Consider the following 19533-nt stretch of genomic DNA (forward strand, 5'->3'; position numbering starts at 1 on the left):
TAGGCAGTACAAAAGTATGTATGGGGACTTCCCTGGTGGTCCAGTGGTAAAGAGTCTGCCTTCCAGTGCAAGGGTTGCGGGTTCAATCCCTGGTCATGGAACTAAGATCCCACGTGTAGTGGGACAACTAAGCCCACACGCCACAACTACTAACCTTGGGCGCCTCAACGCCAGAGCCTGCGTGCTGCAAACTACAGAACCCACGTTCTCTGGAGCCTGCGTGCTGCAACTAGAGAGAAGCCTGTGCGCTGCAAGGAGGATGCAGCCAAAAAAAAAAAAAAAAAAGGTTAAAAAAAAAATGTATGTGTGGGACTTGGAGTTTGGTAGTCCTGATTTTGAATCCTGAGCTCTAGTACTAGTTACGTTTCTGGGCACATTAACTTGCCTTTATTCACTTCTTCATTTACAAAATTGGGTCAGTAATAGTTCTTGTCTTAGAGTATTTGGGAGAATCAAGTGTAGAATGCTTAGCACACTGCCTGGCATATGAAGGCTCAAAAATGAAAGCCGTGGGACAAGGGAGCTTTACCTGCTTGGATGAAAGAGAGGCTTCCTACATAGGGATTGCATGCAGGCTATGTGAAAATTTGGAATTTCCTGGTGAGTGGGAAATAGTATCAATACATATTTCCGTTAAATATCTGTTCCCTATCCAAATCCTGACAGAATCATTCAGACACTGAAGATTTTTTAGAGTGTTTGTTGAGGAGAAACAAACTTAATGGGGGTATTTAGCTTCTCTTTTTAAAAGAATTACTTAATTTATTAGGATTGCATAGCAGTATTTACCTAAATAGTAATGGCCGTCTCTGGTAGGAGGGTGTTGGTTGTAGAGTTACTGATAATCCCTATGTTCTTTTTTACACTTTTCTAATTTTCTACGATGAGCTTGCACTAGAAAGCACGGAATAGGTTCTAGCGTTGGCCCTAAAATTTGACGTAATCTTTTTGGGCCTTTTTCACATTTAAATATTAGATTTCTTTATGTAAGCTTTTACTTTAAAAACCCTTTCAATTTGTGCTGTTTAACATATCTACCCTCATTCAGTCGTGGTTTTTTTTTTTTTTGCGGTACGCGAGCCTCTCACTGTTGTGGCCTCCGCCGTTGTGGAGCACAGGCTCTGGACGCGCAGGCTCAGCGGCCATGGCTCACGGGCCCAGCCGCTCTGCGGCATGTGGGATCTTCCCGGACCGGGGCATGAACCCGTGTCCCCTGCATCGGCAGGCGGACTCTCAACCACTGCGCCGCCAGGGAAGCCCTCAGTTGTCCTTTTGAAAAGGAAATGGTAGAACTTTTTATTCCTCATGATTTTAAAGATGGCTGAGTGGGTTTTAGTGGATAGTTTGAGAAGGTGAAGCACAATTTACATAGCAAACTAGTTGGTATATTTTTGGTTTGTTCTGGTTTTTTTTTTTTTTTCTTTTTTTGTCTGTGCCCTGTGTCTTGTGGGATCTCAGTTCCCCAACCAGGGATTAGACCCAGGCTATGGCAGTGAAAGCCCAGAATCCTAACCACTAGGCCACCAGGGAACTCCCTAGTTGGTGTGTATATATATGTGTGTGTGTGTGTGTGTGTATATATATATATATACACATATATATATATATGTGTGTGTGTGTGTATATATATATATTTTTTTTTTTTTTTGCGGTACGTGGGCCTCTCACTGCCGTGGCCTCTCCCGTTGCGGAGTACAGGCTTCAGGCTCAGTGGCCATGGCTCACGGGCCCAGCCACTCTGCGGCACGTGGGGTCTTCCTGGACTGGGGTACGAACCTGCGTCCCCTGCATCGGTAGGTGGACTCTCAACCACTGCGCCACCAGGGAAGTCCCGGTATATATTTTTTGTATGAAACTCAGACCAAGGTTTCATTGGAGGTTTAGTAATATATAATGTTATTTATGATGTGCCAGTCTCTGATAAATGTCCTTTAAAAGTGGATCAACAAATTTAATCCTTATAGCAACCATATTACATAGGTGCGGTAATTTCCCCCATTTTAGAGATGAACAAATTGAATTTCAGAGCAGTTAATTAACAGGTCACACAGCTAGAAAGGTAGAGAAGGGATTCAGACAGACCCATACTGTCTAATTCTAGAGCCTGAGCTCTTTTTACTGTACATGTGTTCAACTCAATCAAATTGACCATAAAGTGGAAAAGCTAAGGATTCCTTTCTTTAATGTACTAGTTGGCTTGTTATAGAACTTTTTTTAGAATGTAAGAATTATGTAATAATATATTAATGATTTTCTATAATACGATAAGAAAAGTGTGAATTCTGCCCATACTTTGCAAGAGTTATGCCTTGTTTGAGGTGTAATTGCCATATTATGTGGTAAAGATTGATGTTCCATTAGTTACATTTGATTGCTTTGTAAGAAGTTGGGAACTGTTTGTAGTGTGTGCATATATAGACGAATAAAAGGATGAATAATTTGAACTGAGACAAACTTTTATTTAGCTTTTCAAGATATACGAACCATTTCCTATCTATTACTTCTAAGGCAGATGTAGATTTTAAGAGTAAGTAAAAATGTTAACTGACTTCAAAGAGAATATTACCTAGAGCAGCTCCGTACAGTAGAACATTGTGTGATGATGGAAATGTTCTACATTCACATTGCCCAAAGTCCAGTAAGTTTTAAGCCAAGTCTAATAAGTTTTAAGAGGTAGTAACAATTTTTACTTGAGAGGGATTGGGAAGGCATCACAAGTGTGTGATGTCTCTGGAGAATGAGTGAGATTTAGAAGAACCAGGGCATTTCAGGTGGCAAAAGTGGTAGAGCAAAGCAGGAGGATTGGAAGACTGTTTGACTTGTGTTGGGGCACTGTGTGCTTGAGATTGCACCTGGAAAATGGGGGTGGGGTTGGGATTGTGAGAGGCCTCAGGTTCTACATTACGGAATCTGGACCCTATTTGCTGGTAATGTTTTTGTTTGGAAGGTAATTAGAAGCAAGACAGATTCAGAGTTACCAAGGTAGAATAGGAAATTAACCCTTCAACAGACATACAATAAAGTTGGGAACATTAATTTTTTCATTCTTAGAGCTAGTATTGTTTTGAGGAGATGAAGGCTTGAAAACAGGGCTGCAGGAAACAATGGAAGATAAATAATGTTGGCTTTTAGTTATGTTGGGATTGAGTTATTGGTGGGATGCATGTTAGAAATTCAGATCTGGTGGCTTTTAGAAAGATGTAGGTTTGCATGCATAGGCTAGAAGGAGTGGACAGGGTGAATGGAGTAGGTAAGATTACGGTGGGCAATTTCCTAAAGGGCTGTAATAGGGGAGACATTTAAGTGGTACTCAGGATTTTTTTTTTTTTTAAGTGATAGGTGGTATATTTGCAGAAAGGCTGAGCTTGATACCTGTGCTCTAGAGGGGCTACCCCTCAGCATGTTCTAGGCCCATAGAGCTTAGGGCTCATAGGAAATCTGATGAAATTCCAGGCTGTGTCATTTATTCAGGGCATAGCTGCTTGTAACTTTTCTGGGAGATTGGCTCACAGGGACTCTTGCACCATTGTTTGGAAAGGACCACTGAGGCACAGAGAGGCTGAGCATTCTGCCAGTTTGTACAAGGCTGGTAAGTTTAAGTAAAACAGTTCTACTTAATTAGTAGGTCATCTAGTGCGGTCAGATTTGGACCAAGGCAGTATGGCTGCAGAGCTCTCATTCTTACTCGTTCCACTAAATTCGAAGAATTAGGGGTCCAGGGGGGATAGAGAGAGGGTCAAAGCTAGCTAGAGTGTGAAGTATGGAGAAACGATCTATAGTCCTGACTCCCATTGCTTTCAGATTGTATGACTCTGGACAAATTTACTTATTAATACCTTTTTGGACTCAGTTTCCTCTCCTATAAAGTGGGAATAAGATAGGGTGCTTATGAGGATTAAATGAGATGGTGCATATAGGCAATTTATGCAGTCATTATTATTAAGTAGGAGGAAGAGAAGGCTTTACTAACCTGAGGGAGAAATGGACTCTGGGAAGAGCTTTGTCTTTTGGATTTTTTGGGGGTGGCATGGGTGAATTTGATCTTATTTTAGCTTGAGAGAAATCAGCTACTGGAAAGGGAGATGACAAATATATCCAAGGTTCCAGAGTGAAAAACAGGGGGAAGCATGGAGGCCATGATAGCAAAAACATCAACTCCAAAATAACTGACTTTTTAAGCTTAAACACAGTGTTTTAAAGTGTTTATACCTTTAAGCAAGTTTCAATTTTGCTTTCTAAAATAAGCAGCATATACATCAAACCAGCAAGCAGTGTATGAATTGATTTGGAAGAATGTGTTCAGAAGTGGGAATGAAGTTCCTTGTCAGAAATTGAGTCTTTAAAAAAAAAAAAAAAGAAATTGAGTCCTTGGAAACTAGTTCTAGAAAAATAACTTTTTATGTATTCAATATTCACAATAGGACAAGCGTTGTTTTCAGGGTTTATAGACTATTCTCTTGGTGAAGTTATGAGCTGTTCTAAACACAAAGAACATTTTATTGATGTATTGATATGAGGGTATACTATTTTATATTGGAATTTTGAACACCAGACTTGAAGAATTAGAGGACAGTGGAGACTGGTTAGTCCACCTCTCTCCAGTATTTCAGACAGATGGTCATACCAAACTTGTACTTCAACATCTAAGTGATGAACTCCCATTATTCTAAGAAGCAGCGCATTCCATGGACAGTTTACTCAGTAGAAAGATCAAAATCATAGACTTACTGTGTGCAGTTAACAAAAATAGGGCTTTTCGGCTAAGCAGATTTTTTTGCTGTGCTGCGAGGCTTTTGGGATCTTAGTTCCGTAAACAGGGATCGAACCTTCCCCCCCACTGCAGTGGGAGCGCGGAGTCTTAACCACTGGACCACCAGGGAAGTCCTTGCCTGCTTTGGTTTTGGATGTAATAATTGCAGTAAGGTTTGATGTTTAAATGTTTGTTTTGTCTTCTAGGGCTTGCATTTCTTTTGGTCCTAAGAATCGTTCAATTGGAGCAGCAGCTAAAAGCCAGGTAGAACTTTGTTTTTCCCTAAAGTGACTTTCTTCTGTGGTTTGTCCATCCTTCCCATTCAGCAAGTATTTCAGTGCCCATTATGTGCCCACCACTGTGAGCCCCTGGGTGTACAACTGAGAGAGGAACCTGATCCTTCTTAACGTACTTGAGTGAGAAGCAAATAGCTTTTTAAAATAGCATGAACATGTATAATCTGTTTAATGCAAAGTGCTAGGATGTTTGCTTGTTCCTGGGTATTTTATTTTTTAAATTTTTTCCTGGGTATTTTATTTTATTTTATTTTTTTGTGGTACGTGGGCTCCTCACTGCTGTGGCCTCTCCCGTTAAGGAGCACAGGCTCCGGACGCGCAGGCTCAGCGGCCATGGTTCACGGGCCTAGCCGCTCCGCGGCATGCGGGACCCTCCCGGACCGGGGCACAAACCCACGTCCCCTGCATTGGCAGGCGGACCCTCAACCACTGCGCCACCAGGGAAGCCCTTTCCTGGGTATTTTAAATGCTCGTTAAAGTGTCTTGTTCTGTCTTCATCTTATTCATATTTAAGGTCAGTGTTGATCAAGGTTCTCAAGGAAGGAAAACATACTTGTAGAAGCACACTTACCATTAGTTTACTTTTAAACCAGGAACCTGACATATTTGCTGGTTCCTCTGTAACCAGAGCAGCAGAACCTGAAGAGTTCTATTTCCCTGAGTGTCTGAGGTTGCTGTAAAATTAAGGAGTTGCATGTTAGATGTTTTAATAGTTCAATCTGGAGCAACGTATAGAATGAATAACTGTTTCTTTTTCTGGACCAGGCAGCGCCTAAGATTTATAAGCCCAAGAAAATTGTGCTTGGCCAATTTAATTAAATTGGGTGTTTTATAATCTCATTTTCAGAAAGTTCAACATGTTTTAGGAGACAGTAGATAGCAAGTACAGAGCTGTTTTGAAACATCTTTCCTTCTAAAAAGTCCAGTGAATTCTTCCTGTTTTTAAACTTGCTTTCATTATTGAGAATAGTTATTGTACTAAACTGGCTGCCTAGTTCTAGGTTGACATAGTTATTGTGATACTGAGTTTCTACTTGGCAGCTTACTGAAACAGGGCCTGACTTTGGAGCCCTCATATTGTTTTACAAAAGAACTTCTGTTTGTGCCTTTTGACATTGCTGATGCAGAGGAGCTCTGCTGTTTTTCCTTGGGACTTGTTGCACTTAACTTCTGCATTGGGAAGAGGAGCCTATAAGTCTTAAGCAGAAGTTCATTCTTAAATTTTTTGAATGTCCTTTGCCAGCATTTTTTCCCATAAATTATAATACTTTATTCTAGAGAAATTAGAAAATATAGATGTAAAAGTGTGAGGAATTTAGAAGTTAGCATACTACCATTATCCAAAAATCACTGTTAATATCTTAATGTGTAACCTTTTGTACTCTTTCTAAGCATATAAATGTTTTTCTCCCCACCCCAAGAAAGTGACATCATATCATATAGATACTTGTCTCCAGACTTCTAAAATAATATTAACCATTGTATGGATATGCCATAATTTATTTACCCATTCTCCTGTCATTTACCCTCTAGGCTCTTTGCAGTTTTCTGCTGTGATAAATAATGCTCTATCAGTTTATTTGCATTAGCTTTGTGGGCTTAGTGTCATCTTTTTTTCCATTATGGTAAGTTTTCTTCACTAGAATAACTGAATTGATACATACTGCCAGATTGGCCCCTGGAAAGTTCAAATAACAAACTACGGGTAATTTTTAAAAGATAAAAATTATTTTATGTAAATGTTTGTTAGAAGTTTAAGAACAGAGAATACTTTTATAAGGGTAATGACCTGTCTTCATGAGGAAGCAAGGCAATCTGGGCTCCGGTCCTAGCCCTGCATGTGACCTGTACAGGTCCCTCACTCCTCACTTCACAAGCTAGCAGGCATCGTTCAGAAAGGTTTAGTGCTAAAGAAAACTAACTCAGAAGGAAAATGATTCTAATTTAATCCTGAGATTGTTGAATTTTTTTTTTCATAATTTCATTGCTATTAGTCTTTCCACTCTTTGACTCTGATACACTTTTTCTTAGGTAATATCCAATGCAAAGAACACAGTCCAAGGATTTAAAAGATTCCATGGCCGAGCATTCTCTGATCCATTTGTGGAGGCAGAAAAATCTAAACTTGCATATGATATTGTGCAGTTGCCCACTGGGTTAACAGGTATAAAGGTAAGGTTTTCAAGATAATACCTTAATGATTGAAATACAGGTCATTGTATATTATACCATTCTACTTTCAAGTTGTAATGAAAATGGTTACAAATGCTTTGGAAAGTCTTTTGCTAGTAAAGACCATTGGCAGTTTTTGAATAATCTGGATTTTATTTGGGAGTCATAGGTGGCACTGTTAATAGGGGTTGGACAGATAGGTGGTAATGATGTGAAGTTGCTACTTGTCTTGTTGACTAATGCAGCAGTCTTGCTGGTATGATTTTAGTGAATGACTTCCGGAGGAGCAGGCAAAGAAATCAACACTTTAAAGTCACCGCCAGATATGTGGTCATACTCTTGACAGTAGGATTGGAAAGGTGTTGTTCTTTTGGGGAAAATGGAGTTTAGTCTTTGCTATCTCTGCAACATCTAGGAGAGTCTCTTTGTGAAGCATGCAGTGAACTGATCATACAAAAACGATTAGAGGCTGAGGGATGGGTACGGTGAACACATTTGTCTCTCTTGCACTCAGGTGGTAAGAGGAATCCAGAAGGTTGTTTGAGCTTTTCAGGCAACTGAGTTTAGAGAGAGGAAATGTGGTGTTTGAGACAACCCATTTGTAGAAATAAGGATCATGGGAACAGGTTCAAAATCCAAGAGATGATGAGAATTGTGGGGAAAAGGTAGTTAATTGTGCCGTTGTAGCTGAGAATTCAGTTGAATTTGGAGGTGAAGAATTTTGATAACTGAAAAATGATCACGGGTTTACTTATGGTATTTTCAGCAATAATTTTAGTACAGTTTGAATGGGCCTGCTAATGGATAAATATGGAGTGCAGAGGAGGAAAAAAGGAAAGGGAGCTGAGGAAATGGGGGATACTTATAGTCAAGAAAGAAATAGGATGCGTATTGGCAGATTTAGTCAGAAGCGTTACAAGTGCCAAAGGAGAAAGAGACTAGGGAGAAGACCTGGGAACAAGTGGATCCAAGTATGAGCTTGGAGGAATTGACAAAGACTTAAATGAGGGAAGAAGAGGTAGCTTTGAAAGAGGCTCACTGGGAGGGTTATTTTCCGATCTTTATCATGCAATAAAGTGAGACACTGTTAAATTCTAAACCAGAATAAATTATGGTTGGACTGGGGAGTGAGAAGGTGGTGTTCAGGTTGAGTTGGAGCAGGAACTAAAAGAAGAAAGTGACATTTTCTGGTCTGGGTTGTACTTGGGGAGTATGGGCATGTGGAATAGGACCTTATCTTACTTAGGCAGTCTTTTCAACATTTAAAGTTTGTAACTGTTGTCAAAGTTGCATACCTTTATCCAGGTTTAGGATATCTTGAAGCTTTGTTTGTTGTTTATTGTTTAATTCAACACGTATTTATTGTGTCAAGTTTGTCCTCCGTGTTGGGGCTATGACAGTGAACAAATCTGACAAAAACCATTGCGTTAGATTGGATCCTAATTGGGACGATGATCATAAAGTCAACACAGTAAACAAAGTAAAATACACACAGTACGTCAGACGGTAAAATAGTTTCCACCACCAGATCCCTTTATGGAGGGACAGTGTGGGTCATAGTGAGCTATACCAATTTGCTTCTGCCCAGGTAATTGTCTTCAAGTTTTGTTGGTGGTCACAATGTGCCATTTACATAGTGGTCCTCATCTCCAGGTATCATGCTTGACAAGCATATTAAAAAGCTAAAAGTGACCTTCAAGTTGTTTTCGCTTCTAAAACTAGCTTTCTTAATTCCTTCCTGAGTTAATGTTCCATTGATGATTTAGAGATTATTCATTTTAGGTTTTTAGGACATGAAGAAGTATTAAGTTTAGATCCTTTTGGTTTTTTATTGCAGGTGAAATACATGGAGGAAGAGCGAAATTTTACCACGGAGCAAGTGACTGCCATGCTTTTGTCCAAACTGAAGGAGACAGCGGAAAGTGTTCTTAAGAAGCCTGTCGTGGACTGTGTTGTTTCGGTGAGTTTGATCCCTACACATTATTGGGATCTTGCATGAAGAAGCAGAAAGAAGAAAGCTATTAATTGAAAATAAAATTGCTTTTTGTCTTAGGTGGTAATGGTTATTTTAAGAATTCATCAAACTAGTTCTCATATTCTTGAATATTTTTTTCTGCCCCCTAGTTTTTGCTCATGATTCTGTTATTCTGTCTGTTTAAAGGCTTATCTCAGCCCACTTCTTCCTGGATTCCTTCTAGCACCTAGCATAGTGCCTGGCACATGGTAGCCACATGTCTGTTGAATTAGTTGAATACTCTCAATTAGAAATGCTGTTTTTTTCTTCATTTCTATCTCTGTATCTTTGCTGTTTTTGTATCTAGCACTAAAGGCAAGGCAGCAGTAGACTTGATCTTGTCTTTTCCATTTCCCTATTTAGATGGAAGCCTGGCTGTTTGTAGCTTTGTGCTTGTAGTATGGTGAAGTCCATAGGGACTGTTGAAATTTGGGTGGTTGTATTGGCCTTTCCAATGAATCTCCTCATTCCGCCGCTGTTATCTGATATTTTAGCTCTTTGGCCTCCTATGCCTTTTAAAATTTTTGTTTATTAAAAAAAATTTTTTTTGAAGTATAGTTGATTTACAGTGTTGTGTTAATTTCTTCTCTACAGCAAAGTGATTCAGTTACACATATGTATGTTCTTTGCCATTATGGTTTGTCACAGGATATTGGATATAGTTCCCTGTGCTGTACAGTAGGACCTTGTTGTTTACTGGCATCTTTTGTCTTAATTTTGGTGCATTGGTTGTCAAAGCAAGGACTGTTAGGTGGCTTATTTCACCTCACAGTTTTTTGACTGATGGATTCCTTGGTTCTAGGCTATCTAGTAAAGTAGTACTGACATTTGTCAGGAAGAATTGGCTTATGGCTCATAACCCACATTTTGGGGATGCAAAGAATAAGAATGCTACTTCCTTAAAGAGCTCAGATTCAATACAGGCACTGTATTTCTTAGATGGTTTCCGCCTTCCCCCAAATCTCTGTTGGACTTGGTGATTTGTCCCCATTTCCCCCCATCTACCGCCCTAACTTTGATTCTGAATTTTGCTCCATGTAGAAGTAAAAAATTTTTTTTATTTTTTTTTCCTCCCCGGAATGCGGGCCTCTCACTGCTGTGGCCTCTCCCGTTGTGGAGCACAGGCTCCGGACGCGCAGGCTCAGCGGCCATGGCTCACGGGCCTAGCCGCTCCGCGGCATGTGGGATCTTCCCAGACCGGGGCACAAACCCGTGTCCTCTGCATCGGCAGGCGGACTCTCAACCACTGCGCCACCAGGGAAGCCCTAGAAGTAAAATTTATGTAAAATGGCAAGCCTGCCTGAGTGGCTTTTCCAGCTTTTGGGATCAAGTTAGAAGGTGATGAATTAAGTTATGTGTTGGGGGTCCTCAAGAGTTTTGGTGATTTGATAGGAGAATTTACAGGACTCAGAATAAAGCCATATTCGCGGCTAAGATTTATTATAGTGAAAGGATGCAAAATAAAATCAGTAAAGGGGAAACATACATGGACAATGTCTGGAGGAAGCCAGATACAAGCTTCCAAGAGTCACCTTCCATTGGAGTCAGACCAGAAGTGCTTAATTCCTCCAGCAGCAAGTTGTGACAGCACGTATGAAATGTCATACACCAGCAAAGTTCTGCCTGAGCCTTGGAGTCCAGGATTTCTATTGTAGGTCATTCACATAGGCATGTTATGCCTTGCATGTACCGAAATTCCAGACTTCCAGAAGCAAATTAAGTGTAAAGCATAAACTACATTGTACAGTTTAGGCACAGTGAACCACTCTTATAATTTAGGGAAATTTTTCTGTTGATTTAGGGAACTATTTATCATTCAGATTCCTAGATGCAGAAAAGGGCCAACCTTGCCATCGGGCCTAAGGATAGTGGTCTCTGGCCTCTGTGAACTCTTTTCTGCACAGTCTTCTCTGCACAGTCATTGCTCTAGATTTTGGTACTATGGTATATCTGATTGCTATGTAAATAAGGCCTGGGTGGATTTTGCTTTATTTATAAACTGATTATTGTTAAAATATAAGCTTTATTTTTGGGGGAAGGTAATAGTAGCCCTCGTGTTCAAATCAAATGAAATGTGTAAAAGGGTATATGGGAAGCTTTAGCACATCTGTTACCTAGTAAAGTAGATTTTCCTTCCTAGAGGTTACCAGTTTTACCACCCTTGTTACAGATCTTTCCAGAGGTTTTTATGTACCCAGGCAAATATGTATAGGTCCTTTTTTACTTTCATTTTTCTTTTAGTATATTTTGGACAATTTACCTTATATATGTTCCATAGCAGTAAAGAGGTGCTTCGTTCCTTTTAGTGGAGCAGTGTCGCAGTTTATGTGTACCATAATCTGTTTAACTAGTCTCTTTTTGTTGGACATCCAGGTTGCTTCCAGATTTTTTTTTTAATTGCAAAGAATACTACAATGAGTAAACTTTAACAAGTATCATTTTGCTCTTATGTGATAAGTTTGTAGGTTATAGGCTAAATTCCTAGAAGTGCAATTGCTGGGACAAAGGATATGTGTATTTTAAACTTCAACAGCTGTTGTTTAATTGCCCTTTAGAGAATTTGTGCTGATTTACACTTATATCAGATGCCTGAGAGGGCTTGTTTGACCACAGCCTCACCAGCACAGCTTATTGGTATATTAAATAATTCTGATAGATAAATAATCATAGCAAAGTGTGTGTGATTTTAATGCTGATATTTACTCTTTAGGTAAGCTAGAACATTTTAAAATTTATGAACCATTTTGTATTTTGCTTTTTGTGAAATGTTCCTATCCTTTCCTCATTTTATTTTGAGTGTATGGTCTTTATTTTGATTTGTAGTTCTTCGAATATTAGAGAGTTTAACTCTTTGCTGTTTTATGATGTGAGTAGCAAATATTTTTCCCCATTTGGTCATTAGAATTTTTTAATGAGTCAAATGTATCAACTCCCCTCCCCACCTTTTTCTTTTCTTTTCTTCCCCAGCAAAACATTCTCTTATTTTTATCTCAGCAGATGTTCTCATTTGGCACCTGACATCAAACCAAAGACCTTAGTTCGGTGGGCTGAGACCATTTGTAAACTTAGTGTTTGTAGGTCTCAGTGCCTATGAGCATCAGAGCACCTGCCCTCCCTCTGATCCCTTAGGGATGCCTAAATCTGTCTCAGTGTGCTAACAGTGCTGGCCACAGGGTGGTGGAAAAGTCGTGGCACTGCCATCTGCTGGGATAGGAACCCAAGCTGCGCCTTGAAAGCAAGTTCTTTTCAAGTCTCCAGAGAGAGTCCCAATTATGCTTATTCAACATACTCTTGTCTGCCTGGGCTGGAATGAAGAAAGGACCATTTTCCCCAGTGGCACAGGGGAGGATTCACAAGCTGGTTAACACTTTTTAGAGCTCAAGCATCTAAGGAAGTCTTGTCTTGGGGGCTGGAGCAGTGCGCTTCCAGGTCAGTGCTGCTACCCAGGGGAAACCCCAAGTCCAGCTTGGCAGCCTTTGCACAATGGGTACTTTCCCAGGATCCATGAAAATATTCAGAGCTCATCAGAACATTTTACTTATATGCAGTTTACAACTGTCAGAGGAGTTCAGGACTGTCTGGCCTGGGACTCTTATCAGGATCTCATTTTAGGATTAGTTATTCAAAGCATGAAATAAAGGGGAATACTTTTTTTTTTGCCATACCATGTGGCATGTGGAACTTCCCCGACCAGGGATCGAACCTGTGCCCCCTGCAGTGGAAGTGCGGAGTCTTAACCACTGGACCACCAGGGAAGTCCAAGAGGGAATACATTTTAAGGATCAAGGCTGCTCTTTGTAGCCCTGCTGAGGCAACTATTTCAGACATGATCAGTACAGAGAAAAGTGGGTACTCAGCAGGGCACAGCTGGCTTTCAGACCCAGACTTCTTCAGTGGTGTGGTTGAAGAGGGACTTCAGCTTGGGCATTCTGTCAATAGCTTATCCTCTGCAAGGCTGGTTGACCCAGCAGGTGCAGGTCAAGAGCAGCTTCAGGAGAATGAAGACCAGAGACTTGATCAGGTCAAAGGAGAGCTCCCGAGTCTGCTCCACCAGCTTCTGGCATAATAACATCTTGAAAATGAACTTGAGGCTAAGAACTCTAAGGACCCAGAAAAGGCTGAGCATGGCCAGCTGCTTCTCTCTCTCCGTCCTGGAAGAGATGCACGGAGATGATAGTGGGGAAGTAGGTGCTGAGCCTGTTAGCGGCGAAGAAGGGCACAGACACGTTTCACCAGGAGAGGCTTGGAGCCAGGCTGTCCACACGCAGGGTCAGTAGCACAGAGAACACCAACAGGGCCAGCCAGGTGCACGAAGATCTTGAAGGTAGTGAAACCCAGCCACTGTTGGCGAGAAAAGCATCACGCAGGTTGAGCGAGCCAGGGACAGCTGTACGTCCCACCCACCGGGCTGCGCCTCCAGTCCCCACGGGCCTCACTGATGTCTGCCGTTGTTGCTGCCAGGCGAGCGAGAGGCAGCGAGCAGCCCTGCCCGCTGCAGCCCTTGGCCCAGGTGTGCCACTGATCTCCCGGCCCCGGCTTGGGACCCAGCACTGGCCACCGGCGGACTCCCGCCTTGACCTGCCGGTTCTTTTGGGTTTTGTGTTATATTTAGAAAATTCCATCTTTTCTTTGACGGTAAAGATTCCCTTTTATTATGGTACTCATGATTTTTAAAAAACATTTAAAATTTTGATTTGAAATATATTTTGGTATTAGGTGTATAGTAAGGATACAACTTTATTATTTTTTCTGTATGGCTGTCCATTTGTCCCAAGACCACTGAATAGTCCAGCTTTCTCCTACTGGTTTGAAATACTTCCTTGGTCATATACAGAATAAATTGCTGTAAGTATTTGAGGACGTTTCTGGATTTTACTGTTGTTTGACAGGTATATTTTAAATGAGGGATCTCCATAATACAGTAAACTTTCAAATTTTTTTATAGGTTCCTTGTTTCTATACTGATGCAGAAAGACGGTCAGTGATGGATGCAACACAGATTGCTGGTCTCAATTGCCTTCGATTAATGAATGAAACTACTGCAGGTAAGAGATTATTAACTGAAATTCTTGACTTACTCCATTTTGAAGGTTGTGAAATCTTAAAACCCTAGGGTTTCTTGTTCCCTGTTTTGCTTGAAGCACTTACCACCTGTGTGTCATAGTATTTTTGGATACTCTGTCACATTCTGTGAAGAGTTCACCTGAGAAGTGCTTTTTCTGTATCCTCATAGCACTTACTTTGGTATTTAATTGCATGCTTGTTTGGGAAGGAACGCATTTATTGTGTGTTTGGAGTACTGCTTTGGTTTAAATATTGGGTTTTTCTCCAGCTTGTGGATTGGTGGAGTTACAGGGGTGGGGTATAAAGCAACATCTCAGGGGGTAGAATATATGGGAATGTTGAGATGGCACAAGGATGGTAGAAGCATGGGAAGAAATGTTTGGAGAAGTGGAGGAAGTGGTTTTGGGAAAAATTGTCAAAGTTGTTGGAATTGGAAACGTAAGGAAGCCTAAGTGAATGTCGGCATTTAACTATTTGAAGTTAGTGTTCTTCATGAATAAATCATGCAGAGCTTATAAAGATTTTGAGTCTTTCATGGATCTGTATACAGAGTCTGTTTTTTCCTACTTAAATGAATTTTAAGTTTAGTACTTAAATGATAACATGTTGAATTTTTTTCTTATTGTGTAGTTGCTCTTGCATATGGAATCTATAAACAAGATCTTCCTGCCTTAGAAGAGAAACCAAGAAATGTAGTTTTTGTAGACATGGGGCATTCTTCTTATCAAGTTTCTGTATGTGCGTTTAATAGAGGAAAACTTAAAGTAAGTATATTTTTTCCAGAAGACTGTATTACAAGTGTATGTTAATTAGGAATTTATGAGAGACAACTTAAAATAATTGGTTAAAGAATTTTGTTTCACTAGTGGAAACTTGGTATGAGCCATCTGAACCTGGAATTAGGTAGATAGGGGTTGGGTGGAAGTTGTAAGCCCAAAATAATTTATCAAGAGTTGACATGGTATGAAGCAAAGAGCATAGACCTTGAGGAAGAAACTCTTAGAGTCCTGAGCCTATTTTTCTTACCTATAATGTGGGGAAAATAATGCTTGCCTTGCAAGCTTACTAGGAGGAATCTTTAACATGTAGTCCCTTCATATATCTTACACTGAGGATTGAGGAGATGATAAACGTATTCTCTTAAGGTTTTGAGTGGTCTGGGAACAGGATGAAGTGACTAGAACTTGGGTGGCCGAAAGAAACCAGACTAGGAGTCATATTCTAGATGTCTGGAGACATTAGAGCTCTGGAGAAAGCAGTTTTGTACACAGAGAAGTCTAGCAGTGTTAATGGCAGAGAGGGACCAGAGGGTGATCATAGTCACAGTTGAAAAAATTTTTAAAAAATATGTATACACATTTCCTGTATTAGTCTCTTTATTAAGGTCAAATTTATATAGAGTAAAAGGTATAGATTTTAGGTGTTCAGTGAGGGTTTTTTTTAAATTTATTTTTTAAAATTGAAGTATAGTTGATTTACAGTGTGTTAGTTTCAGGTATGTAGCACAGTGATTCAGTTATACATATATATTCTTTTTCAGATTCTTTTTCCCTTATAGGTTTTTACAAAATATTGAGTATAGTTCCCTGTGCTATGCAGTAGGTCCTTGTTGGTTATCTATTTTATTTATAGTAGTGTTAATCCCATCCTCCTAATTTATCCCCCCGCCCTTCCCCTTTGGTAACCATAAGTTTGTTTTCTATGTCTGTGAGTCACAGTCAAATTTGGTGGTATATGCTAGTTCCTCAGTGGGATATAAAATCAGTTCTCTGGCTTGGTGATTTTATCTAGAATTTGCTTAAGAGCCAAGGATATTTTGAGTATTTAATTATTTGGGTTCTGTATCAAGGTTCTTAGTGCCAAGTCTAATTCTGCTTCCAATTTAGGAGTTGGTCGAGTGGACTACCTATCCCAAAATAAGTACTTGTTAGGTTTGGAGGGCATTTTGAGTTTCTGTTACAATCCTGCTTCTTTGAAAACTGGGCTTGCCTCTGCTTTATATTCTGATTTGTTTCTATGGTTTATGTTTTTTTTTTTTAATACAAATCTTTGGGATGGTTGGGAAATAAGAGGTTCACGATTTTTACAGATATGAATGATGGACCAAGTGTTATTCTCACTGTTTAAGCTTTACTTTTATCCATAATAGGATTATTTCTAAATTCCATTTTGTACTCTCATTTTTTAACTTTAATTATTTATTTTTAATTTTATTTATTTATTTTTGGCTGCATTGGGTCTTCGTTGCTATGCGCGGGCTTTTCTCTGGTTGCGGTGAGCGGGGGCTACTGTTCGTTGCAGTGCACGGGCTTCTCATTGTGGTGGCTTCTTTTGTTATGGAGCCAGGGCTCTAGGTGCACGGGCTTCAGTAGTTGCGCGGCATGTGGGCTTAGTTGCTCCGCAGCGTGTGGCAGCAACATTGGCATTGTTGCTCCCTGCATTGGCAGGTGGATTCTTAACCACTGCGCCACCAGGGAAACCCTCTCACCTTTTTCGACAGAAGATACTGGCCATAATTTAGTCTTGTCTTTGAGTCAAAGTGATGTGTATTAGTTTCTGCTTCATTATCAGCTGTTACTTGTCAGTTTTCCAATTATAATTAAAACTTAATTATCAAAATACTTATTATAAAATCAAATTTTGGAACATTTATGTATAAAGAAAAGACATGATCTTACTACAGTTTGGTGTATTTCATTCTAGTCTTTTATGAAAACAAAATTGGAATTACACAGAACTGTGTCTTGTCTTTTTTTTTTTTTTTCCTCTCCTATGGGTTCACTTATTAAGAAAAACTTCCTGAGGACATTTAACATTCTTTGAAGAGATTGTTTTAAGGGTGTGGGTCATCACTTATTTAGCCAGTCTTCTATTATTGGATCTGATTAGATCTAGTTTGCTTCTAATCTGCCAGATTTGGAAAAGGATAACCTAACCTAATTAGTCTTCTATGTTGAATAGAAACAGATAGCTGTGACTTCGGACTTTAGCATATTTTCTGGTAGTAAATTGCGTAGAACTAAATAAGCCTTTGGTATTATTCACAGTTTTGTGGTAGCAATAAAACTAGAACTGTACATGACATGTTAGTGTATTGGGCCTTGAATTATAATTGTTGCTTGGAGTCAGATTGGTGTAGTGGAGAAGGCATAGGTTTTGGAATTGAGCTTGGGTTTTGAATTCTATTTCTACCACTTAATAACTTTGTGACCTGTGACCTATCTGATCTATCTAGGTCTTTGTGTCATCTGTAAATTGGGGATTGCAATGTCTCTTTCCATAGTGGTTGTAACCATGATTAAATGACACATGCGCATTGCCTTGTTTCAACCTTAATGTCCCTTCTCGCCTTTTTATTACAGTTTACCAGTTAAATATATACCATGATAAAATTTTAAATTGGTTAGTTTTTGAATTAATTATCATATTTTTTTCAAAGGTTCTGGCCACTGCATTTGACACAACACTGGGAGGCAGAAAATTTGATGAGGTGCTAGTAAATCACTTCTGTGAGGAATTTGGGAAGAAATACAAGCTAGACATAAAGTCCAAAATCCGTGCATTATTACGACTGTCTCAGGAGTGTGAGAAACTCAAGAAATTGATGAGTGCAAATGCTTCAGACCTTCCTTTGAGCATCGAATGTTTTATGAATGATGTTGATGTATCTGGAACTATGAATAGGTAATCATATTAATATTTTGGTGGTAAACTGAACTGTGATGTTTCTCTACTTATATTAGCCTTAATTAGCTAATTGTTGAAATTATATGGATGTTATATAACTTCAGTTCTATAGGTAAAAATCAGAGGCCATTCAGGATCTTGCCTTTATTTTATTTAAAAAAAATTTATTTATTTATTTATTTTTATGTTTGGCTGTGCTGCATGGCACATGGGATCTTAGTTCCCTGACTTGGGTTCGAACCCGCACCCCCTGCATTGGAAGCGCAGAGTCTTAACCACTGGACCGCCAGGGACGTCCAGATATTGCCTTTGATGTGAAGGCTGGGTTTGGTTAGTCTAATAATGTAGACTATTTCCAGGAAATTGGCAGTTCCTTTACATGTGCATGTATTACACGTGAGTTACCAGTTTTCATAAATTCAGGGCAAAGTGCTTTAGTGCAGGATTAAACTGAATTTGTTTTAGTCATTGATTCAGAAATTGGTGGTTTTGAGTAGTTCAGTATCACTTGAGGACAACGGGTCTTTCTGTATAATACTACAAGAATTCTGGGTAACTGACATTTCAGGGCTATCCTCAGAAATACCCAGAATGCTTCTGTTATCTGGTTAGGTTGCTTGGATGTTCTTTAGTATGTGAACTCTACTGGTAGAATTCAGGCAAGACTGATGGCTTGTTTGGAGAAGGGTGGCCTGAGCCATCTTCAGAAAATTGTGATGGAGTCAGAATTGCTTTTAATCTGCCACAATTAGATTACTGTGCCTAGTAACCAGATTTGTAGTCACCTCTCTCTTCTACTTGAAAGTGATGGTTTTCATTATTATTAAACAGCAACTTTTTGTGTATCTATGATGTGTTAGGGGGAATCATACAGTATGTGTTTGGCTTCTTTTGTGTCTGGCTTCTTTAACTTAATGTTTCCTAGATTCATGTATTAGTACCTCATTGCTTTTTATGGCAAATAATACTACATTTGTGTGGGTATATCACATTTTATTTTTCCATTCATCAGTTGATGGACATTTGGGTTTCCACCTTTTAGCTATTGTGACGAGTGTTTCTATGAACATTCATGAACAGGTTGTTTGAGTATCTTGTTTTCAGTTCTTTTGGGTGTATAGCTAGGAGGGGAATTGCTGGGTCATGTGGTAATCATATGTTTAGCTCTTTGAGGAATCACCAAGCTATTTTCAACGTGTCCAGTGCATCTCTAGTGGCAGTGCACACTTCTCTTCTAAAAGCTCAGAAGGGACTTCCCTGGTGATGCAGTGGTTAAGAATCCGCCTGCCAATGCAGGGGACAAGGGTTCGAGCCCTGGTCCGGGAAAATCTCACATGCCGTGGAGCAGCTAAGCCCATGCACCACAACTACTGAGCCTGCGCCCTAGAGCCTGTGAGCCATAACTGACCCCTCATGCCACAGCTACTGAAGGCTGTGTGCCTAGAGCCCATGCTCCGCAACAAGAGAAGCCACTGCAATGAGAAGCCCACGCACCGCAATGAAAGGGTAGCCGCCTGCTCCCTGCAACTAGAGAAAGCCTGTGTGCAACA

General features: G+C 39.9%; 1 protein-coding gene across 1 annotated transcript in view; it reads left to right on the plus strand.

Moving 5' to 3' along the window:
* Nucleotides 1-19533, plus strand: part of HSPA4 (heat shock protein family A (Hsp70) member 4) — a 42687-nt gene that overhangs the window by 5846 nt on the left and 17308 nt on the right. Inside the window, exons 2-7 of the mRNA XM_082650177.1 lie at nt 4957-5014; nt 7078-7218; nt 9056-9178; nt 14178-14277; nt 14927-15060; nt 17736-17980. Of these exons, the coding sequence (XP_082506303.1) occupies nt 4957-5014; nt 7078-7218; nt 9056-9178; nt 14178-14277; nt 14927-15060; nt 17736-17980 (801 nt within the window). The remainder of the gene's footprint in view (nt 1-4956; nt 5015-7077; nt 7219-9055; nt 9179-14177; nt 14278-14926; nt 15061-17735; nt 17981-19533) is intronic.

Source organism: Grampus griseus, assembly GCF_964374135.1.
Source record: "Grampus griseus genome assembly, chromosome: 3".
Classification (NCBI taxonomy): domain Eukaryota; kingdom Metazoa; phylum Chordata; class Mammalia; order Artiodactyla; family Delphinidae; genus Grampus; species Grampus griseus.